This window comes from Puma concolor, chromosome C2 (genome assembly GCF_028749965.1).
Source record: "Puma concolor isolate L17-30 chromosome C2, mPumCon1.1.hap2, whole genome shotgun sequence".
NCBI classification, from domain to species: domain Eukaryota; kingdom Metazoa; phylum Chordata; class Mammalia; order Carnivora; family Felidae; genus Puma; species Puma concolor.
The window spans coordinates 88,290,434-88,317,400 of NC_141675.1; the positions used below are offsets into that span (position 1 = coordinate 88,290,434).

The 26,967-nt window shown below is 39.6% G+C and overlaps 1 protein-coding gene across 6 annotated transcripts in view; it reads right to left on the reverse strand.

Moving 5' to 3' along the window:
• The window catches only part of RUBCN (rubicon autophagy regulator), a 58,250-nt gene that overhangs the window by 20,560 nt on the left and 10,723 nt on the right, over nucleotides 1–26,967 (reverse strand). For 3 of the 6 annotated variants that reach the window (XM_086675143.1, XM_086675140.1, XM_086675139.1), the window contains 8 exons: nucleotides 20,346–20,499; nucleotides 10,494–10,580; nucleotides 8,533–8,692; nucleotides 7,768–7,874; nucleotides 5,580–5,736; nucleotides 3,983–4,516; nucleotides 2,585–2,629; nucleotides 377–472 (listed from right to left, as the gene is read on the reverse strand). In XM_086675143.1, the coding sequence (XP_086531269.1) occupies nucleotides 377–472; nucleotides 2,585–2,629; nucleotides 3,983–4,516; nucleotides 5,580–5,736; nucleotides 7,768–7,874; nucleotides 8,533–8,692; nucleotides 10,494–10,580; nucleotides 20,346–20,499 (1,340 nt within the window). Of the gene's footprint in view, nucleotides 1–376; nucleotides 473–2,584; nucleotides 2,630–3,982; nucleotides 4,517–5,579; nucleotides 5,737–7,767; nucleotides 7,875–8,532; nucleotides 8,693–10,493; nucleotides 10,581–20,345; nucleotides 20,500–26,967 lie in introns of those variants that run through there. The other 3 variants (XM_086675145.1, XM_086675144.1, XM_086675141.1) reach the window with 2 other exon arrangements.

Below are 26,967 nucleotides of genomic sequence, written 5' to 3' on the forward strand. Positions count from 1 at the left end.
AAGGAAACAAATAGATAAGCTCCTCCTGTGGAGCTTATCTTCTCATAATTCAGCCCCAACACTCACAGGCCTCCTTTCAAGGTCCCTCTCTCACCCACTCAGAGAGCCATTCCATTTGGATCAACAGACATTCATGGTGATAACACCCACAGCATACGAGAGGGTGGGACCCCTAAGTCAGAAAGGAGCAAGAAAAATGGCGGGGCAGTGTGATTTCTAGCACGGGGGCTGGAAATGATGATAGGAAGGGTGAGACTGTATGGTGTGTACCCTCCCCAGAGCTGACGTGAGCTAGACAGCTCAGACCTTAGCAGGCACAAGGGGAGAGCAGAGAAAAGACACAGCTGCAGCCCTGGCCTTCCTAGTGCTCACTTACCATACTCCATGTACAGAGAGCTGGGTGTGCTGACTTCACTGCTTTGGCCAGAGTAGGGCAAGGGACCTCTCAACTTCGACTTATCATTGCAGGATTCTAGTGTCAGTGACCACCAGGGAGTAAAAACACACATACGAGGTGAGCAACAGATACATTCCCAACTTCGGAGTTTCAGTATTTAACTGCTCCCATTCCCAATGCCCTCCCAAACAGGAGAGAGATGGCACAGCAACAGGGAACGGTCCAAGAATGCAGGAACACATGGAGGAAGGGAGATGGGGAGTCAGTATCTTCTAAGAGGAAAAGAGAAAACATAACCCAAGATGCAGCAACACAAAGGTGGAAAGAATCAAATCAAAGTAGACTCATGAATTCAGTTCTTTGTTCTTCCATCTTCTTACCAAATGTTCTAGGAATATTGGCCAATTTCTATCCTCTTGATAAAAACCAATGTAGATAACAGTCCTCACATGGTAAAACAAAGATAAGCACACTGAAACTTCTCTGAAACCTTGACACTGGGCTCTTAAACAATCTCAGAATGGTCACACTAGGAAAATACTAGGATATGGCCTCTCTTGAACCTGAAATGAACTTGAAAGTTGTCACACCTACAAATTTAATTCACTTCTCAATTAGCTGAAAAACAAAATAAAATCCAGCAACGTCCTTCAAGGAGGCATCAAGACAATGCTAGAGAAGCCAAGGACAATGGCCCTGTATCCAAAGGGATCAGCCACAGGGCTATAGGCCCAGCCTTATTGGAGAAGAAAAGGAAAGGTTTAAAGAGAAGCCTGGCAAAGTAGGAAGCGGCTGGCTGGGTAGAAGTTTTTAAGGAACGATGAGAGTTGGGAGTAGAGAAATAGTAGTAGGCAGGGCTCGTAGGAAATGAGAAACTGATATTCTCCCAAGGAAAACACAAAATTCCCACTGCTACAGAAGGAAGGGTAGGCAGAAAAGCAGGTGGATGCCTGAGAAATGAGCAGGATGCTCTGGGAGAGTGAATGACTGAGCCACAGCCAACCATTTCCCCCACAGAGGGTGCCAACTTGTCAGCTGCTCCTCTCATTAAAAAAAATGCTACTCTGTGATAAGAGATAACTGTTTTCCTTGGGTCTCAAAGATTTCTACTGGTCCCTGCAGTGAGCTCTCCTCCTCACTACTGACCTAAAGACAAACCAGCAGTCACCATGATGCCTTGGTTAAGAAACTATGACTCGGATGGGACCTCCTTTAAGGTCCCCAGTCAAAGTAAGTGCACAACACAAACTCCAACACCAGCGCGCTATTCCTTTACAACATGTGCAAGCCGTCCAGCCTTTGCTTACTGAGCTCACTGCTTCCTGATGCTGCCCATTCAAATGAACAACTCTTAATTCTTAGATTTCCTCACACTCACTTGAAATCTGTCTTCTTACAATTTCTCGTCTCCTTAAAAATAACAATGCTCTTCTAAACGGTGGTCCTGTCAACTTCCTCCTCTTTAACCTTCTCTTTTCCAAGCTTACATACTCAGTGGCTTCCTCCATTAGCAGGAGGCCACCATTTTCAGTCCTCCCTCACCACTCTGTCTGGCAAACACACTCTACTGTTAATATCTCCATAAACCCAGAATTTAACACAATATTCATCTTCAACATCACCGTGAAAACCAAAGTCACTAGAAAAAAACCTGTAAAATGGCTGGAATGGTGGTGGGTGGGACTTACAGAGGAAGGAAAATAGGTGAAAGAAAAAGGAAATGGGACTCTGGGAGAGGCAAAAAGCATGCATCCACATCCAAGACCACAGAAGGGGGGAAAAAGACATTCTGGTGTTAATTCAAGGAAAATAAAGTAATCCACAGTAAGTACTCAGTTATAAGAAAAATTCTGTCACTGATTCATCATGATGCCTTAGACAAAGAGCAGGCTTCAGTTTCACCTTTGGGCTTCAGTTTCACCTTCAGGATTGATAAATTTTGATTCCACCTCCCAGAAGTATTGGGAGACTAAATGAGGCATCTGGAAGTCATGGGCAATAAACATATTATGCAAAATATCGGTGCCATTTTAGAGACGGGTCCAAGAATCATAGCAGGACTGGCCAGACTAGCCAGACTTGATTTGACACCAGAATGGAAAAGGAGGTTCTGAACTAAGCAAGATGGTCACAGAGGAGGAGGAGGAGGAGGAGGTGGCAGACAGAAAGGAGGACTGGCTCCCAAACCTGCAATGGGATCTTCAACTATAATGGTGATATTCCTGGGGCCTCCTGTATGTAGACAGACAGGTGCAGAGGAGAGTCCAAAGAGAGGAAATGAGAACAGAGAGAGTGAGAAAAAGAGTGTCCTTTTATCTAGCGGAGGTAGGGACCTAACTCCCAAGAGGGAACCCTGGTGCTGAAGTACTCAGCTACTGAACCATAGTAGCTGACTCATACAAGAATCTACACACGACCCCCTCTCCCTCAGACCCTTTTGCTTAGGTTTTCTCTGCTCCCCTTCCCAATGCAGGTTACCATGGTTTCTGGAATCCACATGGATTCAAGAATGGGGGCAAGGAAGCATCCCACGCTCAAAGACCAGCGGCCTGGAGTACAGTAGACAGCAGGCCAGCAGCAGGAGATGTGAAGCAAGGCGCTAACCCTAATACTCTTCACATCTAAGAAAGCTTGTGGGAAGACAGGCTTTGATTTGGATTTTTTTTTTTTTTCCTGAAGAGTTCCAATAAGCAGAACTGCATCTTGAGTAGAAAATGGAAAAAAAAGTTTGTCACTCAGAAGTTTTGGATGAGGGCCTCAGCTCTCACCTTTCTAGAAATTACAAAGAGAAATCAATGGCAGCTCCAGTTGCTAAAGGAAATCTTCCTCTTTTGCTTTTTCAAAATTTTCTATATTTTATTTTTATATTTTATTTCTGGGGTTTTCCTACCCAGAACTGGCTTTGAGCACAGAGATCCATCTTATACTTGCTGTTATGGAGACTCTCCTACAAATGAAACCCAACCAAAGCCTGCCAGACACTAACAACCCATGACAGAAGATGGCAGGGAGATGGCAAAAGCAGTGAGCCCCACCTCTCTCGAGCCAAGGCTGTGCTCTGCTTAGCAGCTGCTATTTGTGTGAGGGAGGGCCCAGTGGCCAGGGCCCCTCAACTGATGGCCTTCCAACCTGAATTAGTGATGCAATGGCCAGCCCCACCTACTTGTTTCCTAGATCACATCATCCCACACTCACTATATCCCTAGTTTTAATGAGGAAACCCCAATATCACTTAGCCTCTCTCGTACTAGTATGACACCTAACCAAACTTCTCAGGAATCACAGAAAGGGGAGGAATTTAATGGGATTATTTTTAAAGCTCATTAGTAATTCCCCTCTGCCAGAGAGAAACATTAAAAACTCAAACTGTAACAAGCCACACTATCCTCTGATGCTAAGGAACTGGTGAAAGAATTCAGGAAAACATTTACTAGTTAGCAACATATAAAGGAACAAATATAAATATTCTCCGATTTCTTGGGTATTCATATAACATTATAAACTTCTCTCTTTCATTATAAGCAGGATACCCATCATGTCATCAGAAACATAAGTCACTAACTAGGGAGTGGTGACTATCATTACCTGGGGCTCCTCTGGAGGCAATGTTGGTATCCGAATGGGACCGAGTATGGCTCTTCTTTGTTCCACTGGTAACAGTGAACGTCTGCCCCTCTGAGAAGCTGGACCTGCGAAGGACACCGGACAGCTGGCTCTGCCCACCTCCCTCCTGCTCGCCTAGGGAAGAAGCAGCAGAGTCTGGCTTCTGCGAGCTGCTGGAGGAGAACAAGTTGGAGCTGCTGCTCTCAGCATTGCTGCTCTGACTCTGACAGCTGGCGGTCCGGCCTCGGGGGTCCAGGTTGCCGATGGCTAAGTACTCGGGCCCCTCACTGGCATCACTTGGGGAATTATTCTGGCTGCTGACCCAGGATGCTTCTAGGGGGCTGGTCAGTGTGCTAGAGCTCATCTCATTTGGAGTTGAGGGGGAATCCCTGGCTAACGTAGAGGCTGGAAGCAGTGAGGCTTGGCTAGGTTGATCCTGTGCTGGTGAGACGTGCTCTCTGCTTTCCTGAGGTTTCCGGGGAGGGCCAGAGAGTGAAAAGGAAGTCGATCTTCTTTCTAGGATATAAAAAGGGAAGAAAAAGGTGAGCTGGAAATCTTTGGTACATATGAAAGGCTTCTCTACAACTAAGGACCTACCTCCCTATCATTACTGGGTGCCCAGTACCACCTCAGAAAAGGTTCGTCATGTGAGGTAAGCAAAACTTTTTTTTTTAATTTTATTTTTTAAAATTTATATCCAAATTAGTTAGCATATAGTGCAACAATGATTTCAGGAGTAGATTCCTTAGTGCCCCTTACCCATTTAGCCCATCCCCCCTCCCACAACCCCTCCAGTAACCCTCAGTTTCTTCTCCATATTTATGAGTCTCTTCTGCTAACAAAACTTATTTAGAAGGAAGTAAGCCAGGTAAGGTAAGATAAGAGCATGTGCTCTTGATACAGTAGCTTCACTGTTTATTGGTGTTCATTCCTCATCTGTAAAATGGGCAATAATAACAACACCTACTGCATAGGACTATTTTGAGGATCAAATGAAATAATATATATAAATATAACAGAGCCTGGCACACAGTTGGTGCTCAGGAAGTGTTAGCTATTATTATTGAAATGTCTTCTTGGCAACGTGGATTAGAAATCCAGGGGAATCTAGGGGCGCCTGGGTGGCGCAGTCGGTTAAGCGTCTGACTTCAGCCAGGTCACGATCTCGCGGTCCGTGAGTTCGAGCCCCGCGTCAGGCTCTGGGCTGATGGCTCAGAGCCTGGAGCCTGTTTCCCATTCTGTGTCTCCCTCTCTCTCTGACCCTCCCCCGTTCATGCTCTGTCGCTCTCTGTCCCAAAAATAAATAAACGTTGAAAAAAAAAAAATTAAAAAAAAAAAAAAAAAGAAATCCAGGGGAATCTAAAAACATCTCTTTCCTCTGTTACTTTAATGATTCCATTGAATTATCTTAGACTGGTCGCTATATAACTTTTTAAGATGTCCTTTATCAAGACATGAAATATGACGAACTGCACCAAGCCAAAGCTCTAGCTACACCTTTCCTGTTTGCACCCACAAAATCCTCTACTTGCTCCGGGGCTCGGCATACATGTCATGATTACCCTTCCTGCCCCCGTACCTGAGCTGTGGCTGGGTACGGACTGGTGGAGGCTGGAGAAGGACCCGAAGTAGGAATGCTGAGCATAGCTGGTTGGAGGAGTGTACGTGGAACCAGGCAGAGCTGTCAGGCTCTGGCTCTTTGTTACCAGCAGCGGGCTCTCATGCTTTCCGGCAAACTACAAAAAAAAACCACATGTTGGAGTCCAGGACAGAGGCCCTCAGAGAAGGAGCACTCAGCACTATAGTAATGCTGGTGGAAGCTGACCTTTGGCCGCAGGCCTGAAATGCAGCCAGAGCCTGTAGATATGGCATACCACTCTATTGCTCTATTACAGCATGCAATTTTGAAAACCTAGAAGTCCTGCCATACACCACAGCTTCTGAAACTGGAGTCCTAGATGGGACACCCAGAGGGCTTTATCTTAGTAGCAGCATAACAAAATTCTTAAGACTATGCACATAGAGTCAGAAATCAGACATATCAGGGTTCATATCATATAAACTTTGAGCAAGTGACTTATCTACTCTGTCCCTCAGTTGGTCTCCTTTATAAAATGAGATTAATGCCTACCTTATAGAGCTGTGAGAATTAAATGAGATGGTGCATGTATGGTGCCTGGCACCAAGCCTGGTACTGGTAACTAAGAATCACCATTTAAAACCAAGAGGGCCACCTGGATAGCCTAGTCGGTTAAGCATCCAACTCTTGATTTCGTCTCCACTCATGATCTTGCGGTCCGTGGGTTCAAGCCCCTCATCAGGCTCTGTGCTGACAGTGTGGAGCCTGCTTGGGATTCTCTCTCTCCCTCTCTCTCTCTGCCTCTCCCCTGCTCACACTCTGATTTTCTCTCTCTCTCTCTCTCTCAAAAATAAATAACCATTAAAAAAAGCTTTTTTAATAAAAAGCTTTTAGTGGTTCCACTAATAAAATTAGTGGTTCCACTAATTTCATTAAAAAAAGCTTTTTTAATAAAGCTTTTTTAAATGTTTATTTATTTTTGAGAGAGACAGAGAGAGAGAGTGCATGTGAGCAGGGGAGGGGCAGAGAGAGAGGGAGACACAGAATCTGAAGCAGGCTCCAGGCTCTGAGTTGTCAGCACAGAGCCCGACATGGGGCTCGAACCCACAAACCACGAGATCATGACCTGAGCCAAAGTCAGGCGCTTAACTGACTGAGCCACCCAGGCTCTCCAAACTTAAAAACTTTTTTTAATGTTTATTTATCTCTGAGAAAAAGAGAGAGACAGAGCATGATTGGGGGAGGGGCAGAAAGAGCCAGAGACACAGAATCTGAAGCAGGGTCCAGGCTCCGAGCTATCAGCACACAGCCCAACAAAAGGCTCAAACCCTTCCAACCATGAGATCATGACCTGAGCTGAAGTCAGATGCTTAACCGACTAAGCCACCCAAGCGCCCCTCAAAATATATAAATAAACTTAAAAAAAAAATAAAGAAATTTAAAACTAAGAGAGATAGGGGATCCCTCCCAAAAAGAAGTAGGGCCTATGATTCCATTCTAACTGAGGCACTGATATTAGTGATAGGGCAAGTGAATCAAAGGGTTAACAATAAAAAACAAAACTATCCTTATACTTCAAGGACAAAAATGATCCTGTGTAACACCAGGTCATACTAGTTCTGACACTATAAATCCTACTCCTGATTCAAAATCATCCTCTTCCCCTCAGCTTGTCAAGCCTACCCTTCAGGACATGCTTACTCAGACTAAGGATTTTTTTTAAAGGGTTTAAAAAATAGACATCTCCCGGGGAGCCTGGGTGGCTCAGTTGGTTAAGTGTCTGACTTCAGCCAGAGTAGGTCATGATCTCATGGTTCATGAGTTCAAGCCCTGTGTTGGGCTCTGCACTGACAGCTCAGAGCCTGGAGCCTGCTTCAGATTCTGTGTCTCCCTCTCTCTCTGCCCCTCCCTTGTTTGTGCTCTGTCTCTCTCTCTCTGTCTCAAAAATAAATAAACATCAAAGAAAAAAAAAAGACACGTCCCTCCTTAAACAGACCTAAGCTTAGACTTTTTACTTCAATAAATACTTAACAGTACCTCCCCTTCTTCTTGAAGTATTTTTTTTTTTCCTAATGAAAGACTTTTAGTTCACAACTGCCTAAGCAAAGAAGCAGTTTGCTACAGAGAGTTTTACCATGATGAGGTCCAGGGGCCCAGCACAGACAGTGATAACTCCTTGCCCCCTTACCATAGATGCATCAATTTGAGCCAGGAGGCGGGGGTTGTTCTGTTCCACTGCTTCCAGACATTGGAGCATGGCCGTGACGTGGGCGTTGCTTAGCAGGAAAGCAGTATCTGGGGAGAGAAGAGCTACTGCTGTGATGGAGCCCAACAGGGAGAACTTTAGCTTCCCTGTACAGCCTGGGAGGGGCTCAGGGAAGGAAGGAGACAAAAGGTAAAAATGACCTAAGGAGAATCATACCACTACAAAGAGAAGGAGAATCAGTGACAAAGTATAGTAACTACTACACTACTACAAATAGGCTAAGTGACATGCTGTATAATAGAGAGGATACAACAAGAGGCTTCAAAGTCATAAAGTCCCAGATTTGAATCCTGGCTCTAGGTGACTTTGGCCAAGTCACCTAATCTCCTCGGGCTCTGCTTCTCTGATTGGAAAACAGAGGTATTAATACCCAGGTCTTGGGGCTATTGGGAAGATCAGATGTATAAAAAGCACGTAACGGTGATTGGCACACAGAAACTCCGTAAATGGGGGTTTTTCTCATCGGTTTGTGTATATGGAGGTAGGGGAATACCTTAGCATAAAGTCTGATTGTGTTTTACACAGGAGGTGAGAGAGAAGACTGGATGTGTGTCTTTGTTGAGAATCTCTATTGGCACCAAGTGAAAGTATGGGGCTCTGGGGTGAGAGTCAGTCTGTAAAGGAAGAGTAAAGTGGAAGAGATGAAGAAGTATATGCAACAATCCTGGCTAAGCGACCTCCACCTACCTGTGTAGAATTTTCTGATATATTGTCTATCCCCAAGCAGAGGTCGGAGCTGGGCTGAGAGACAGTGGCACTGCAAGCTATGCTGCAGCCACAACTTTGCAACAGCATGCTCACTCACACCTTCGGTGCTGCTCTGGCCATTCTCGTGCAAGCTGATGAACTGGGAGGCAAAGAGGCGTGAGTCAAAACATGCATCCTGGTAAAGACAGCAAGACTGAGGCCTAATGACCTGAGAACCAAATTGAGAAAGGGAAGAGGAGGCAATCAGAGATATTTTTCCTCCAGCTAGTATTTAGAGGTTACTGAAGGAGGAGCGGGAATGAAGGGATTAGTGGTTCCACTGCTGATTGGGCCACTGCAGAGGGACTAAGCAGTTAAGACCTGATATGCAGCTCCAGGAGAGGACAAAGCTGCTACATCTGTCTCTTTATGTTCTAACTCCAAAGAGACATGATCCTGTGGTACTCTGAGGAGGGATAAACTTGACCTCTTGGCTTCTTTCACAGAGTCCTCCATTTTAGGTGGCCTCTAGAAAATAATGCACAAAAACCTGGGGGAAAGGATCTGGGAAGACACCACCTAAGATTCTCCACCAAAGAGAAGCCATCTGAGTGTCTCTTTCTGGCTGTAGTCACAGCATTCTCTATTTGGAACCTCCTTCTATTTGACTATTTCTAAAAGCAAGGTCTGGGGTGCCTGGATGGCTCAGCCAGTTAAATGTCTGACTTTGGCTCAGGTCGTGATCTCACAGTTTGTGAGTTTGAGCCCCGCATAACACTCTGTGCTGACAGCTCAAAGCCTGGAGCCTGCTTCAGATCCTGTGTCTCCCTCTCTCTCTGCCCCTCCCCCGCTCATGCTCTCTCTTTTCTCTCTCAAAAATAAATACAAACATTAAAAATAATAATAATAATAATAAATAAACAAAAGCAAGGACTCATAGCCCAGGTTCAGTGCAAAACATGTATGGATGGCAATTTCAGGCAGCTTCCAAGAAGAAATGACTATGGCAATCAATATATTTTAGAAAAGGAAGTTAGCTGGGGTGAGAGGGAGTGGTGGTAAGAAAAATAAAGTGAGAAGGACAAAGAAAATCCACATAAGAAAAACCACTGGGCTCTGGCCTTTTCTTCACAAAAAGGGCCAGTCTGACATCTTGTGATTTGGTTCCCTGATCATTTAAAAACAAATTACTTCTCCTGACATCATCTCAGTGATGAACCTGCAGTAGGTGGGATATACATGAAATAAGACTGCCAGCTATTAACAGATACTGAAGATGAGTAATGGATATTTCAGGGTTCATTACACTTTTCTCATCAATTTTGTATGTATTTGAGATTTTCCATACTGAAGAGTTAAATAAATAGATACGTACATTTGGCAGTGACTGACTGGAGCTAGCTGTGTAACTCTGGCCAAGTCACTAACCTCCATGAGCTGTTTCCCTACTTGGAAATGAAGGGTACTATGTTGAGCTAAGAGGTCAGGAGAGTAAAGTCCTACAATGGTAGCTAAAGCTGTTGTTCAGGAACACGTTCGGCTCTATTTGACGCTGGCCTCCAGAAATCTCCATTTCTTTCCAACTGACGGCTCCTCTTCTCCTCACATAGTTATCAGCATCTCAGTCCTGCTTCCCCAGCTACTTCAGGGAATCTCTTGCCATTTTCCTAGGATTTTGAACAGCTTCATTCTCATCCTAACACGCAGGTCTTTTGAAGATAACAAAACTTTTTCATCTCTTCCCCAGAGTACAGAAAAAGGCCTGGAGCAATGTATTTGTAAGGTTTATTATTTTTTTTAAGTAAACATTCCTCCCCTCGAGCCCTCCAGATTAGTCTTACAGGCATAGTTTCCTTTTCTCAGTTAATAGGAAACTTAACACACGCCATCTTTCTAGCCTAGGAGACTCTCCAGACAGAACATCAAACAACAGGGCCCTGCAGTTACTTTTCACTTCTTACCTTCTCCACGTGAAGGGCTGAGTGCGGACTGAGCCATCGGATGTCCTTCACAAATTGCCAGTAGTCAGTCTGGCGGCAACACACCTCCTATGGGAACATACAAGGTGAAGAAATCTACCATTTTAGACCAATTCAAAGAGAGGGCGAGGGGGAGAGCATAAGCTTCCCTTACCTCAACAAAGGTTCTTAGCAACAATCAAAAGGATATATACTCATGTTCACCCTTTTTAAGGATAATTGTTAAAAACTGTTTTCACTGTTCTTTTGAACTGGTAATGCATGCATGTGATAGAGAAGGTTATACAATGAAAATAATCTGATCTCTCCCTCATCTCTCCACCACTGAAGCCCTCGAAGGTAAATCTTTTTTTTTTTGGAAAGAGCTGTTAATCACTTTTTATTCAGGAGAATCCATAAATCAAAATCTATGATCATATACATCTGTGGATACTACTAACACTTCGAAGGTAAATCTTAAAATTGGTGAGTTATTCGTTAAAAGTCAGAGACAGATGTCTTTAGTTCCTACTGCAAAATCAGGTAAGGAAAGACCTGCTTTTCCCATGCTTCCAAGGTCAGGGAGTCAAAGAAATGAGCAATTCTAGATAAAATAGTCTCACACTGGAGGAGGTCTGAACATGATAGCAAAATGTTTACACTAAGAAAATCTAATTCTTATTTTTGGGGAATCCTTTCTGAGATGACTGGGCACAGGTTAAAACTGAAATCTAAATAACTTAGAGATACAGAACTAGTACAAGCATTAAGAGACAGACCAGGGGCGCCTGGGTGGCGCAGTCGGTTAAGCGTCCGACTTCAGCCAGGTCACGATCTCGCGGTCCGTGGGTTCGAGCCCCGCATCGGGCTCTGGGCTGATGGCTCGGAGCCTGGAGCCTGTTTCCGATTCTGTGTCTCCCTCTCTCTCTGCCCCTCCCCCATTCATGCTCTGTCTCTCTCTGTCCCAAAATAAATAAAAAACGTTGAAAAAAAAAAAATTAAAAAAAAAAAAAAAAAAAAAAAAAAAAAAAAAAAAAGAGACAGACCAACCAATGGAACAAAATAAACAGCCTAGAAAGAATCCTTAAATCAGATCTTAATATGTGACTCAAGAATCATCTCAGGACGCCTGGGTGGCTCAGTCGGTTGAGCTTCCTTCCAACTTCGGCTCAGGTCATGATCTCACAGTCCGTGAGTTCGAGCGCTGCATCGGGCTCTGTGCTAACACCTCAGAGCCTGGAGCCTGCTTCGGATTCTGTGTCTCCCTCTCTCTCTGACCCTCCCCCATTCATGCTCTGTCTCTCTCTGTCTCAAAAATAAATAAACATTAAAAAAAAAAAAGAATCATCTCAAATGTCAGTGGCTTTCTCACCTAGACTGGGAAGGTAAAAGCGAGAATTAGAAGTGTCCGGTGTCAGATGTACAGACTTTTTTGCCAACTAGAATCATGAAGACCTTTAATATTTTGGTAGCAGTGTGGCAGTGTTTCTGATCTCTGCTCTGTGGCTTAGTGGACACTGAGTGGCCAGGGTGGTCAATAGTGGGATATCAAATCCAGCACATTTCCTGGTTATGTCATATCTATGTGAATAGCTTCTAAACTTGGTTTCCTTTTTTTAGGCAAAACTCTAGGCTAACTCAGAAATAAAATTGGGGACAACACTACAGATCTCGTGGACATTACAAATGAATACTATAAACAACTCTATGCTCAGTGGCATGATAACCTAGATGAAATGGATCAATTCCTTGAAAGACATGATCTGCCAAATCTCACCAAGAAGAACTAGATAATTTGAGTAGGCCTATATCTACTAAAAAAAATGGAATCAACAATTAATAACCTTCCAAAACCAGAAGCACCAGGCCTAGATGGGTTCACTGGTGAGTTCTACTAAACATTTAATTATACCAATTCCTTATAATGCCTATAAGAAGATGGAAGCAGAAGAAAATACTTCCCCAAATCATTCTACAAGGCCAGAATTACCCTAATTTTCCAAAACCAGAAAAAAAAATCACAAGAAAACTATGGACCAATACCTCCCATGAACACAGATGCAAAAGTCCTCAACAAAACATTAGCAAATCAAATCCAACACTGTATAGAAAGAATTATACACTATAACAAAGTAAGATTTACCCCAGGTATGCAAGGCTAGTTTAACATTCCAAAATCAAGACTGGAATCCATCACATCAACAGCCAAATAAGAAAAATCACATGATCACATCAATAGATGCAGAAAAAGCATTTGACAAAGTCCAACACTCATTCATAATAAAAACTCTCAGTAAACTAGGAATTGAAGGTAACTTCCTCAAATTGATAAAAGAATATCTACAAAAACCTACAGGTGTCATCATACTTAATGGTGAGAAGCTCATAGCTTTCCTACTAAGATCAGAAACAAAGCAAGGATGTCCCCTCTCCCCACTACTTTTGACATCTTATTAAAGTCCTAGCTAGTGCACTAAGAAAAAAAAAAAAAGGAAATAAAAAGTATACATATTTGGAAGGAAGAAATAAAACTGTTTTTGTTCAAGATAACATGATCATCTAAGTAGAAAATTCTAAAGAATTAACCAAAAAAGTTCCTAGAACTAGTAGGTAATTATAGCAAGGTCACAGGATGCAAGGCTAATACCAAAAGTCAACCACTTTCCTATACATCAGCAATGAAAAGTGGAATTTGAAATTAAAAACATATTACCATTTACTCTAGCACTCCCCAAAATGAAATATGTACAAGATCTATATGAAGAAAACCTCAAAACACCGATGAAAAACAGCAAATAACTAAGTAAATACAGAGATAATCCATGTTAATGGATATTAAGACAATACTGTCAAATGTCAGTTCTTTCTAACTAGAGCTATAGATTCAACGCAATCCAATCAAAATTCCAGCAAGTCATTTTGTGGATACCAACAGACTGATTCTAAAGTTTATATGGAGGGGGCACCTGGGGTGGCTCAGTTGGTTAAGCCTCCAACTCCGGATTTCAGCTCTGGCTGTGATCTCACGAACCATGAGATCAAGCCCCATTTGGGCTCTGCGACGACAATGAGGAGCCTGCTTGGGATTCTCTCTGTCTCCCTCTCTCTCTGCCTCTCCCCCACTTGTGCTCTCTCTTTTTCACTCTCAAAATAAACACATAAGCATTAAAAAATAATAATAATAAAGTTTATATGGAGAAGCAGAAGACCCAGAATAGCTAAAACAGTTTTGAAAGACAAGAGCAAAGTTTTTCTTCAAAAATGACTGACACTATCTGACTTCAAGACTTACAATAAAGGCACAGTAATCAAGGTAGTGGAGTATTGGCAAAAAAAAAAAAAAAAAAAAAAAAGACAAATAGATCAGTGAAACAGAATAGAGAGCTCAGAGACAGATGCACATAGAATAAACTAATCTTTGACGAGGGAGCAAAGGCAATACAATAGAGCAATGACAGTCTTTTCAACATGGTGCTAAAACACTGGACATCCACATGAAAAAAAAAATGAATCTAGATACAGACCTCACACCTGTCACAAAACTTAAGTTAAAATGAATCATAGATATAAATGTAAAATGCAAAACTATAAGTCTCCTAGAAGGTAACACAGGAGAAAACCTAGATGTCACTGGGTATGGTGATGACTTTTTGATACAAAACCAAAAGTATGATCCATGAAACAAAGAACTGATAAGCTGGATTTCACTAAAATTAAAAACTTCTGCTCTATGACCAACAATGTCAAGAGAATGAGAAGAGAGACGACAAACTGGGAGAAAATATTTGCAATGGCCCATCTGATAAAGAAATGTTATCCAAAATATATGAAGAATTCTTAAGACACAACAATAAGAAAACAATCTGGGGCAACTGGGTGGCTCAGTCGGTTAAGTGTTTGACTTCGGCCTAGGTCATGATCTCAGCGTTCCCAAGTTTGAGTTCTGCATTGGGCTCTGTGCTGACAGCTCAGAGCCTGGAGCCTGTTTCAAATTCTCTCTCTTTCTCCCCCGCCTCCCCCACTTGCACTCTCTCTCTCTCAAAAATAAACATTTAAGAAAGAAAAAAGAAAAAAATTAAACAATCTGATTTTAAAAATGGGCCGAAGGCTTTAACAGACACCTCACCAAAGAAGACATACAGAGGACAAATAAGCACATGAAAAGACATACATTGTATGTCATTAGGGAGATGTAAATTAAAACAACACTATACCACTATACACCTATACTAGAACAGCCCAAATCCAGAACAATGCCAACATTAAATGCTAGTGAGGATATGGAACAAAAGGAACTCTCATTTATTGCTGGTGACAATGCAAAATGGTACAGCTACTTTGGAAGATAGTTTGATAGTTTCTTACAAACCTAAACATACTCTTACCATATGATCCAGCAATCATACTACTTGGTATTTACCCAGAGGAGCTGAAAATTTATGCCCAAACAAAAACTTCAATAAAAACTTGATGTCAAATTACATAGAGGCAAGACAACTTTCGAAGTTAAAGAGAAAAAAAACCCTAAAAATGTAGAAAGTTTTATACTCATATTCTAGGATCTTTAAATTGCTAGTCTAGCAGAAAGAAATTAAAACTGGAAGCCCTGTTTCATGTATTATGAGTGCAATTTATTCAGGAAAGATGATATGAAATTCCATCAGTGGATCCATGCTCCCAGAAAAGGTTTTGGTCCTATATCCAAATAAATATAAATTGAATAAATATAAATTTAGATGTTATAACATAACATAACATAACATAACATAACATAACATAACATAACATAACATAAAATGTTTGAGTGACTCTTCAATCACCCTCACTTAATCAATCATCTAATGATCCAGATCACATTGTATAAGAAGGCTTTTCCTGTCCTTATCCAAAAATTGATGTAGTGGTTAAGGGGTAAATAAAATGACAAAAGATGAGCACTGGGTGTTGTATGTAAGTGATGAACCACGGGAATCTACCCCAAAACCAAGAGCACACTTTACACACTGTATGTTAGCCAATTTGACAATAAATTATATTTAAAGAATAATAATAATAAATAAAATCACAAATATTTGAATATTGGGGGGAAAATCAACAACCAACAAAACATACTGTACAAGTGAAGGACAATTCCTATCATAATGAAAAGCTACAATAATTAAAATTGAGTGGTGGTGGCAGACAAATAGAACAACAGACCATAATAAATAATCAGAAATAGATCTGTGTGCCAAGAGGATTAAGTATATTCAAAATAAATTACAGATGAAATGGTTTAAATGTAAAAAATTAAGCCATTAACAGAAGAAACCATCGAGAAACATTTTTAACAATGGTACAGTGGCCCTTTCAGAGCATCATACAGAGCCCAGAAGCCCTGAGAGAAATGATTAATCTGACTTACTAAAAATCAGATATTTCTGTATAGTAAAAAGCCTCCATATGAAATGGCAAAAAAACTAGGAAAAAAATATTTGTAACTCACATTACAGACAAAGGATTAATTCCATTAATGAATAAGGAACTCCTACAAATCCATAGGAAAAGAATCTAAGGAAAACGGGGCGGGGGGGGGGTGGAGAGGGAGGGAATAGGAAAGGGTTCACGGAACAATAATGGTTCTCATAAACATTTTTCTTAATAAGAGGAATATAACTTTTTACCTATCATACTGGTGATAGTTTACAGTTTAATAACACCCTATATTGGCATGGATATGGAGAAATACTCTTCTACATCGTTGGTGACATAACTTCCTGGAGAACAATTTAGCAATACCTATCAAAATTGAAATGTACATACCCTTTGGCCTAAAAATTCTACTTCTAGGAATATCCTACGGTAAAGGGCAAAATGACCTATACGCAAGGTTATTTGCTGTAGCACTGTTACTAACTGCAAATGATTGGAAGTAATCTAAAAGTCCATTACCAGGGGACCGGTTAAATAAATTATGGTACATACACACAATGGAATATTATAAAATGACAGCTGTAAAAAAGAAAAAGCACTTTATATAATGACTTGGAATGAATTACAAGACCTATCAAGGAAAAACCATGATGTAGAATAATAATTATAGCATGCTTTTATTTGTGTGAAAAATCAGGAGGTGTAGCAAAGAAAATTATTCATATTTTCTCTTATAAACATAAAAATTCTTTAGAAATAAACTGGTAAACAGAAGTTACCTAAAGGATTGAAAGGAAAGAAGATGTTTCACTGAATACAGTTTTATGCTTCTTGTGTTTTTAAGCATATAAATGTATTGTTTATTTTAAAAATTAAATATTTTAAAGCAAGTTACAGAATGACATATATAGTACGATCTTAATATTTTAAAAAGCACACAAATGCATAGAAAAAAAGAAGAAGATCTATCAAAATGTTAAAGAGTGATTGTTATTAGTTGGTATTGAGGGTGATGTTTACTTTCTCCAAATTCTTTTTTGGTATTTTCCAAATTTTCAACAAATTAAAAACATATATTACTTATATATTCAGAAAAGAAAAATACACAGAAGTCTTTTCTGTTATTATTGTTATTTTTTAAATTGGGCTGCCTATATTGCCAAGAAAAGGTTTCTTCTTGGTGGTGGAAAAGAGGGGGATCTTTTTACTTCGCCTATTCAGCTGAGGAATCTTAGAGACTGAGTGTCTCCACATTTCTAAGCAGTAGAAAAGAAATGATCAAATATTCCTTGCCTTATGGAAAAACTAAAAGGTAGCCCAGATGCAGGCTGTCAGGGAAAATGAGATACCTCTAAGAATATGGTCATGATATCATAGCTTTCCAAAGGCCCTGAGTGATTTAAAAAAATAAAGTTCACATTCCATAACACATCCTTTAAAAGCACAGAATAGATATGACCAGCATGAATCACTGTATCCCTTCCCCCTCTCCAAGGGCACAACACCCAGAATAGCTTCCTGATGACGCAGCAGCCAGAAGCCTTTGAAAGCCTTAATCTTTAGGGAGGAAATGAAAGGGAAAAATAAGTCCTTGACACAGACATTAATTGTTAGGTCTTTACAAGCCAGAACAAAGCAGCAGTGAAATTGGTATTGATCTTCTGGTTTTGATTCTTTCCATTAGAGCCTATAGTTGAAAAGTGTGTGTATGACAGATTTGCCTGGTTTGCTTTCACTAATTAACACTACTGCTATTTTGCAGATGACCATATACTTTAATATTTTTCATTTCGATGACCATATGCTCTCACAGATATCACTTATTAATAACTGTAACAAGATATGTTATTATTGGTTTGCATTTACCAAGCATCCTTCATTTGGAATTCCATTGACTTTACTATTTCATGAAATCGTTTTCTAAGAAAAAAGACATTTTCTTTTTCTGGCACAGATGGTAAAACGGTCTTGTAATATGGTAAAGTGATTACTCTAGATGACAATGTAAAATTAGTAATAGAACCAAGGAGAGAACCTTTTTGCTATCAAGATGCAAGTACTTAACCACTCACCAACTGCCACTGATCTAGTAGTTATTTTGGTCATCAGCCTGGGAAACTTGTATTGAGTTTTTGTAAAACATGTGGCATGATTCCCAAGTTTCTGGCTTGGGAGACCTGAGTGGCTAGCAATGCCACAAATCAGTGTTAAAAATAGGAGAAAGGGCAATCTCATGAGGAAAATAAGTTTGTTTTGGGTCATGCTGTGCTTAGCCTACAGGACAAAGAGCCAGATGATAATGTATAGCAGACAGCTTGTCTTATGGATCTGGAGTTCAGGAGAGGTGTCTGAGCTAGGGGTCTTTAGTACAAAGGTGATAGTTAACACAATGCAAGTGGATGAAGCTGTTTCAGGTAAACGTACAGAGTAAAAAGAGATAAGGACATAGGACAGAATCCCATTAAAAACTAAAACCCAAAAAGAAGAGATTCCAGGGAAAGAAACTAAGAAGGAATGGTCACAGGGGTAGCAGAAGGACTCTACGACATTAGAAGATAATAATGCTATACAAGTCATGGTGTGATGATGGTCAACAACGAAGAACATAAGACAGTGTTCAAAAGGAAAGAAATGTTCATGGATCTGGTACCATGGACATCATTTTACTTAAACTTCAGTAGCAAGATCACCAGTTGTAAGGGCAAAAGCCAGATTGCAGTGGGTTATTTGTTTTATAAATTCCAGTCTTCATAACTATTTTTTATAGGACTACATGTAACTTGAAACTTAGGAAATAATTAATAAATGTTTCTTTAATTTTGTATGTGCCACAAACTGCACTAGGTAAATTTGTATGCTATTTCATTTAATCTTTCCATCAAACATGATACAAATAACATTATTCTCATTTTTATAGATGAGAAAAGCAAGCCTCAAAAAAATTATTACCTAACAGTTAAGATCAACTGTCAGCTTATGTTTTTTAAAGCTTTTCATGTATATTATCTCATTTAATTCTCACAATAATTCAACGAGGGAGGTATCAGTGTTACCTCATTTTACAAATGAGGAAACAGAGGCACAAAGAAATAACTTACCCAATACCACATAGTTCTGAAGCTGAGATTAAAATATGAACAGTCTGACTCAAGAGTCTATAATTGTAACTACTATGTCATTTTTTCCCCAAGGACCTGAGAAATGAGTCTAGATTTCAATCCAGGTTCTATCTGATTCCAAAGACTTTTGTCAGGCTACCGTACAATGTTGCCTCCAAATGTCTAGAATGGTGTTTAAATAACAATAACCATTAAGAAACACTTTGAGAGAGCCTCACTTTCAGAACTTACTCTGAATAAAGAAAATCTAACCTAAGCCAACTTCTCCACTGAATTCTGAAAATGTCAAACAGGAACATTAGTTTGAAGATACTGTTCAGAGATAATACACATATATTTTTAGAAGGAAGGGTAGCATATTAAGTCCTATCAACTATAAATACCTTAACACCAATTAGTTGGTTAGCTTTTTTTCAATGTGACTGCTTGAGAATAAATTCTGATTAGAAAAGAGAAAGACAAGCTTAGCTCTAGGGAAAGAGTTCCGGGGAAGAATTCTAGACTCTGATATGGGATACGGAGGAGTTGTTCAGGAATACAAGCCTATGCACATATTTGTGAGGTCTGATTTAAAAAAAATTTTTTTAAATTTTATTTATATTTTTGAGAGAGACAGAAAGACAGCATGAGCTGGAGAGGAGCAGAAAGAGGGGAGACACAGAATCTGAAGCAGGCTCCAGGCTCCGAGTTGTCAGTGGAGTCCAATGCGGGGCTCATACCCACAAACCGTGAGATCATGACGTGAGCCAAAGTCAGACACTTAACCAACTGAGCCACCAAGGCACCCCTATGATGTCTGATTTTTTAAGTAGGAGGATACTAGAGCCAATGACTCACTTGACAATTTTATTCAGATCCAAACCTTATTTAAAACACTGCAAATGAAGTAAATGCAAAAGATAAAGCAAAAAACATTATGTATTATTATATTCTACTCTTTATTAATACTCAAAGTTTATTAGTGTTTGAGGATATTACAGAAAAGAAACTCAACATCAATAAAGTTTATATTAAAAAAATTAAGCTATAACTAAAACTACCATTCATAAGAATCAACCAGTTATCTATAAATGATGCTCAGAGGGTATTCTAAAAAAGACAATATTCTGTAATTGATGTGTCCTAGGGTGCTCCTAAGAGAAAAATCCTAGGGATTCATCATCATTGTCCTTATCCTCTTCCTTCTCATCATCATACCACAGTCCCACCTTCAAGGGCTCACAGACTAGTAGCCTTCATCTTCTCCCTGTCAACAACTTAATGCAACTGTTTCTTTTCAGCAAATGATGCAGCCAACCTGGCAAAAAAGAAGAGGTCTACACACCTGGTCGTGGATAAGCCCATGATAGAGGATGCTCTGCATGTCCCTACAAAGCCGCTCCAGGCCACCATACTTGGACCAGACGTTGGGGCTGTTGGCTGACACCAAACCCTCCACAGTAGTCTTCAAATTACCCAGCAACTGCCAGTGCTCCCTCCTGCAAGGGCATCAATTATACCAAAGGTTAGTTAACTCTGTTGTATCTGATCCTAAACATGTCAAAGAAAGTCTAAGCCAAGAGGCCTCCAGCCCAAATCCTAATATTTTTTCCTCTATTAATTTTTACTTGGGCCTAAGACCCAAATCAGAGAGGACTTAAGTTGTAAAGAACACTAAGATTAAAAAAACAAAAACAAAATCCCTCACTCTTAATGAGGCATGTTATGTTTTGTAAGGTGATCTTCATTTTTTATCTCATTCAATTCTCACATAAGTAGCCTATAACCCTCTGTTTCTAAGACTGAGACCCATCAAGATCCATTTCTGGAAATGACAGGACATAAGCAGTGTATAAAGAGATGAGGGGATGTGATCAAAACCAGAAATCTTTTTTAGAACAAAAAAGTCAAAAAAGACTTTTTATTCACTATATTTCCATGCACTAAGTACACATATGTATACACAAATATTATGATTAAGAATGTAAATTGTCCATGATTTCTGCCTCCCACCCCCCCCCCCCCATAGTTTTTTAAGCTAAAATCAAGACAAAAAGGTTCTGTTTGCACTGAGCCACTTTGGGACACGCCCCCAAATCAGTCAACTTTTGGCTTATTCTTCTGGACCATCTGAAGTACTGAGGAGGAAAAGTTTGAAAATTGCTGCCCTAAATGGTCTTCAAGGTTCCTCTGAAATCCCCAGCATTTTCTCAACAGTTTCCACCCCAATAAAAACTCAAAACCAACTTCAATTGAATGAAAAAAGTTGGATGCACTGAATCAAACTGGATAAAGAAAACATGAAGAGATGAAATGCCAAACTCCTCCTCTTAGGCCCCCAAGTGTCATACTGTACACTTTACCTTGCCCTTCCATTTCTTATTAGAATACTACTCTTTATACTTGTCAAGAACAGTCATGAGAATAATAATTTTTTTCAGGGAATTTTCACCATAACTATTTCACATCGTTTAAATGCCTATCGGGGCAGAAGGGTCCTGAATTGGAATCCTTACTAATTCTATCAGTACTGAAAACTAACTTCTTATGTGCATTTTCTGAGTCATTTTTAAAAGTGGATGAGTAAAGACAAATAAAATATAATGAATGAAGCTAGATCCAGTATAAGAGTATCATCTAAAAAGAGAAAGCTAGATGAATCTCAACTTGGTCTTCTGCTCTCAAGGCCTTAAGACCAAGAATGTATTCAAACTGGGAGACATCAGGCTTTCTTAACCTTACACCATTTAAACATTTGAGTCACCAAACTCATTTGTTCCATTTCTTTCTTCCCCAATTTTATTGAGGTATAATTGACATATAACATTATATTAGCTTGGAGTGTGTAACATAATGATTTGATATATGTATAAACTACAAAATGATTACCACATTAAGCTTAGTTAACATTCATCACATCACATAGTTACAATTTTTTTTCTTGAGATGAGAACATTTAGATCTACTCTCTTAGCAACTTTCAAATATACTATAAGTCTTGTTAACTGTAGTCATCAATGCTGTCATTATATCCCCAGAATTTATTTATCTGATTACTGGAAGTATACCCATTTCCCTCATCCCCCATCTCTAGCAACCACCAATCAATCTGCTCTCTATTTCTAGGAGTTTGGCTTTTTTTAGAATCCACATATAAGTGAGATTATACAATATTTGTCTGTCTGACTTATTTCACTTAACATAATGCTCTCAAGGTCCATCCGTGTTGTCAAAAATGGCAGGATTTCCCTTTTTAGGGCTAATATTCCTGCGTGTGTGTGTGTGTGTGTGTGTGTGTGTGTGTGTGTGTGTGTGTGTGTGTATCACATTTTCTCTATCCGTTCATCTATCAATGGATACTAAGGTTGTTTCCATGCCTTGGCTATTATAAATAATGCTACAATGAACACGGGGGTACAGATATCTCTTCAGCATCCTGTTTTTGTTTCCTTTGGATATATACCCAGAAGAAAAACTGCCAGATCACATAGTATTTCTATTTTTAATTTTTGAGGAATCTCCATACTGTTTTCTACAGTGGCCACACCACTATATTCCCACCAACAGTCCACAAGGATTCCTTTTTCTCTACCTTCTCACTAATAACATTTGTTTTCTCTCATCTTTTTGATGACAGTCCTTCTAACAGCTGTGAGGTCCTATCTCACTGCAGTTTTAATTTGCATTTCACTGATAATTAGTGACACTGAGCACCTCTTCATGTACCTGTTAGCCATTGTCCTGTTTTATTTCCATGCCAGTCCTGAGAGAGATCTCAAGATAACTAAGATGTATAGAGGACTTAAATGGTCATTAAAATGCCATACTGTGAGAAACTGCCATCACAGAGGCCAACTGACTGCCAACTGTTGCTTCAGTGACTCTTCATCTTCTATGCTTCCTTAGGGTTAACCTGGCCTGTTCAGACTGACACAGTTTTCACATTGCAACAGGTTACAATTAAATCTTGCAGGCCTGAGAGCAGTTTGCTTCCTCAAGTAACTTTACATACCTATGTTCTGATTTATTCTCCATCTTAATAAGTATAACTGTCAAGGAAAATCATGATAAATTCTGAAATCAGACACCAAGTACCCTATCACCCTGAGGCTTTGATTCCAAAATCATGAGCACTGAAATCCTAGAAACCTGAACATTCAGATCTACTACCAACTTCTACTGAACAAAGCTAAAGACCTTTCTTTCCTCACAATGTAGCATCCCTAAGAGACCAAAGCTACAGAAGAGTGTGGCTCTTATTCTAAATTATACCAAACCATTTATATTTGGTATAAGCTCATGCACAAGAAAAGTAAACCTTAAAAAAATTTTATTTACACGGCTAGCCTATTTATTGTCTTTACCTTTTTAGAATCCTTTACCCTAATAATGTAGTTATCACTTCCAGAGAATTGAAATGCTATATTCAAATAGAGCCCACACATAGTAGTTGCATTAATCTATTCATACCTGAATCTTATATGCAATTCAACAGATCATCATGAAAAATCAAATATGCCTCTGTATTCTTTAACCACATTTTCAGTAAGTAAGGTCAATCTTTCTTGGGTTAAACCTGTTCAGTAATAATTATTTGAATGACATCACCTTGAATTCACATGTAACCTTTATCTGGGCAAAAGCAAGGCCTTTGATGTATATTAGATTCAAAGTAGCCCTTTGCAGAGCCACTTCTCCAAGTACACAGAGTGCTCTCCCTTAATCACCATAAATTAAAAGCAAGTCTTTCTAAGCATCTCACCCTGTGCCAAGGAAGCACCAGGCCTAAGTGGCAAGGACAGTATAATCCATTGCTACCTGAATCCTTTTCATCAACAGTTAAGCCAACCTCAGAATAAAGTCCTACCTATTTTCCTTTGGGGTGATTTTGACTTGATTCCTCCTTGAAAGAGGAACAGAAATTGCTTAAGCAACTCAAATAAGGATATTCAAGGAAGAAGTTTTCCTAAATGCCAGCTCAGTCTTAAGCTTGCCAGGTCACAATTAGAAGCGACACTCAAAGGGCCAGGATTACCTTGATACCAAAATAAGACAAAGACACTACCAAAAAAAAAAAGGAGAAGACCAATATCTCTGATGAACATAGATGCAAAAATCCTCAACAAAATATTAACAAACCAAATCCAACAATGTATTTAAAAAATCATTCAGCACAATCAAGTGGGATTTACTGTTGGGATATAAGGGTGGTTCAATATTCACAAATCAACCAATGTGATATATCACATTAACAAGAGAAAGGATAAACAATGACATAATCATTTCAACAGATGAAGAAAAAAGCATTTGACAAAATACAACATCTATTCATGATAAAAACCCTCAACAAAGCAGGTTTAGAGGGGACATACCTCAACATAATAAATGCCACATATGAAAAACCCACAATGAACATCATACTCAGTGGTGAAAAACAGAGCTTTTCCCCCAAGATCAGGAACAAGACAAGGATGTGTACTCTCACCACTTTTATTCAACATAGGTCTGGAAGTCCTAGCCACAGCAATCAGACAAGAAAAGGAAATAAAAGGCATCCAAATTGGTAAAAAAAAGGAGTAAAATTTTCCCTATTTGCAGATGACATGATACTATATATAGAAAACCCTAAAGATTCCACCAAAAAAAAACTACTAGAAGTGACCAGTGAATTCAGGAAGATTGCAGGATACAAAATTAATGTGGAGAAATTTGTTGCATTTCTACACACTGATAATGAAGTAGCAGAAAATTAAGAAAATCCTATTTACAAATGCACCAAAAATAATAAAATACCTAGAAGTAAACTTAACCAAGTAGGTGAAAAACCTGTATTTTGAAAACTATAAAACACTGATGAAAGAAATTGAAGAGAAAACAAATGGAAAGATATACTATGCTCATGGATTAGAAGAATTAATATTGTTAAAATGTCCATACTACCCAAAGAAATCTACAAATTTAATGCAATCCCTAGCAAAATACCAACAGCATTCTTCACAGAACTAGAACAAATAATCCTAAAATTTGTAGGGAATCCCAAAAGACCCCAAATAAACAAAGCAATCTTGAAAAAGAACAAAACTGGAAGTATCCAATCTCAGATTTCAAGATATTACTACAAAGCTGTAGTAATCAAAACAGTATGGTACTGGCACATAAAAAGACATATAGATCAACAAAATAGAATGGAGAACCCAGAAATAAACCCACCATCATATAGTCAATTAATCTATGACAAAGCAAGAATATGCAATGGGAAAAAGACAGTCTCTTCAAAAAATGGTGTTGAGAAAACTGGACAGCTACATGCAAAAGAATGAAACCAAATCACTTCACATATACACAAAATAAACTCAAAATGGATTAAGGACTTGGGGCACCTGGGTAGTTCAGTCGGTTAGGCGTCTGACTCTTGGTTTCATCTCGGGTCATAATCTTACGGTTTGTAAGTTTGAGCCCTGCACTGAGCTCTACACTGCTGTTGTGCAGCCTGCTTGGGATTCTCTCCTCCTCTCTCTGCCCCTCCCTCGCTTGTGCTCATGTTCTCTCACTCTCTCTTTCTCTCTCTCTCAAAATAAATAAAACTTTTTTTAAAATGTACTAAGGACCTAAATGTGAGACCTGAAACCATGAAAAGCCTAGAAGAGAGGACAGGCAGTAATTTCTCTGACATCTGCCATAGCAATATTGTTCTAGATATGTCTCCTGAGGCAAGAGAAACAAAAGCAAAAATAAACTATTGGCACTACATCAAAATAAAAAGCTTCTACTTTACCAAACAACAACAACAACAACAAACAAACAAACCAGGAGGTGCCTGGGTGGCTCAGCTTGGTTAAGCATCCAACTCTTGATCTCAGGCTCATGAGTTCAATCCCCATGTTGGGCTCCATGATGGGCATGAAGCCTACTTAAAAATAAATAAATAGGGGCGCCTGGGTGGCTCAGTGGATTGAGTGGCTGACTTCGGCTCAGGTCATGATCTCAAGGCTTGTGAGTTCTAGCCCCGCGTCGGGCTCTGTGCTGACAGCTCGGAGCCTAGAGCCTGCTTCAGATTCTGTGTCTCCCTCTCTCTCTGCCACTCCTCTACTCACACTCTGTCTCTGTCTCTCTCTCTCTCTCAAAAATAAATAAACATTAAAAATAAATAAGTAAATAAATAAATAGCTTCTGCACAGCAAAGGAAACAATCAACAAAACTAAAAGACAATCTACAGAATGAGAGAAGAGATTCCCAAATGACACATCTTATAATTTATTAAATGACATATCGAAAATTTATAAAGAATTCACACGGCTGAGGGGCACCTGGGTGGCTCAGTTGGTTGAGCATCTAACTTCAGCTCAGGTCATGATTTCACAGTTCATGAGTTGGAGCCCCATGTTGGGCTTGGTGCTGTCAGCCTGTCAGTGCAGAGCCCACTTAGGATCCTCTGTCCCCCTCTTTCTGCCCCTCCCCCACTTACACTCTCTCTCGAAGAATAAATTTAAAAAAAGAACTTACAAGATTGAACACCAAAAAAAGAAAAAAAAGATATAATTATTAAAAGATGGGCAGTAGACAGGAACAGACATTCCTCCAAAGAAGCCATACAGATGCCCAACAGACACATGAAAAGATGCTCAACATCACTCATCATCAGGGAAATGCAAATCAAAACCACAATAAGATATCACTTTACACCTGCCAGAATAGTTAAAATAAAAAATACAAGAAACAACAAGTGTTGGTAACTATGTGAAGTTAAAGGAACCCTCTTGCACTGTTGGGAATGCAAACTAGTGCAGCCACTGTGGAAAGCAGTATGGAGGTTCCTCAAAAAATTAAAAACAGAATTACCATATGATCCTATAATTCTACTACTGGGTATTTACCCAAAGAATACAAAAATATTAATTTTAAAAGATATATGCAACCCTATGTTTATTGCAGAATTATTTACAATAGCCAAATTATGAAAGCAGCC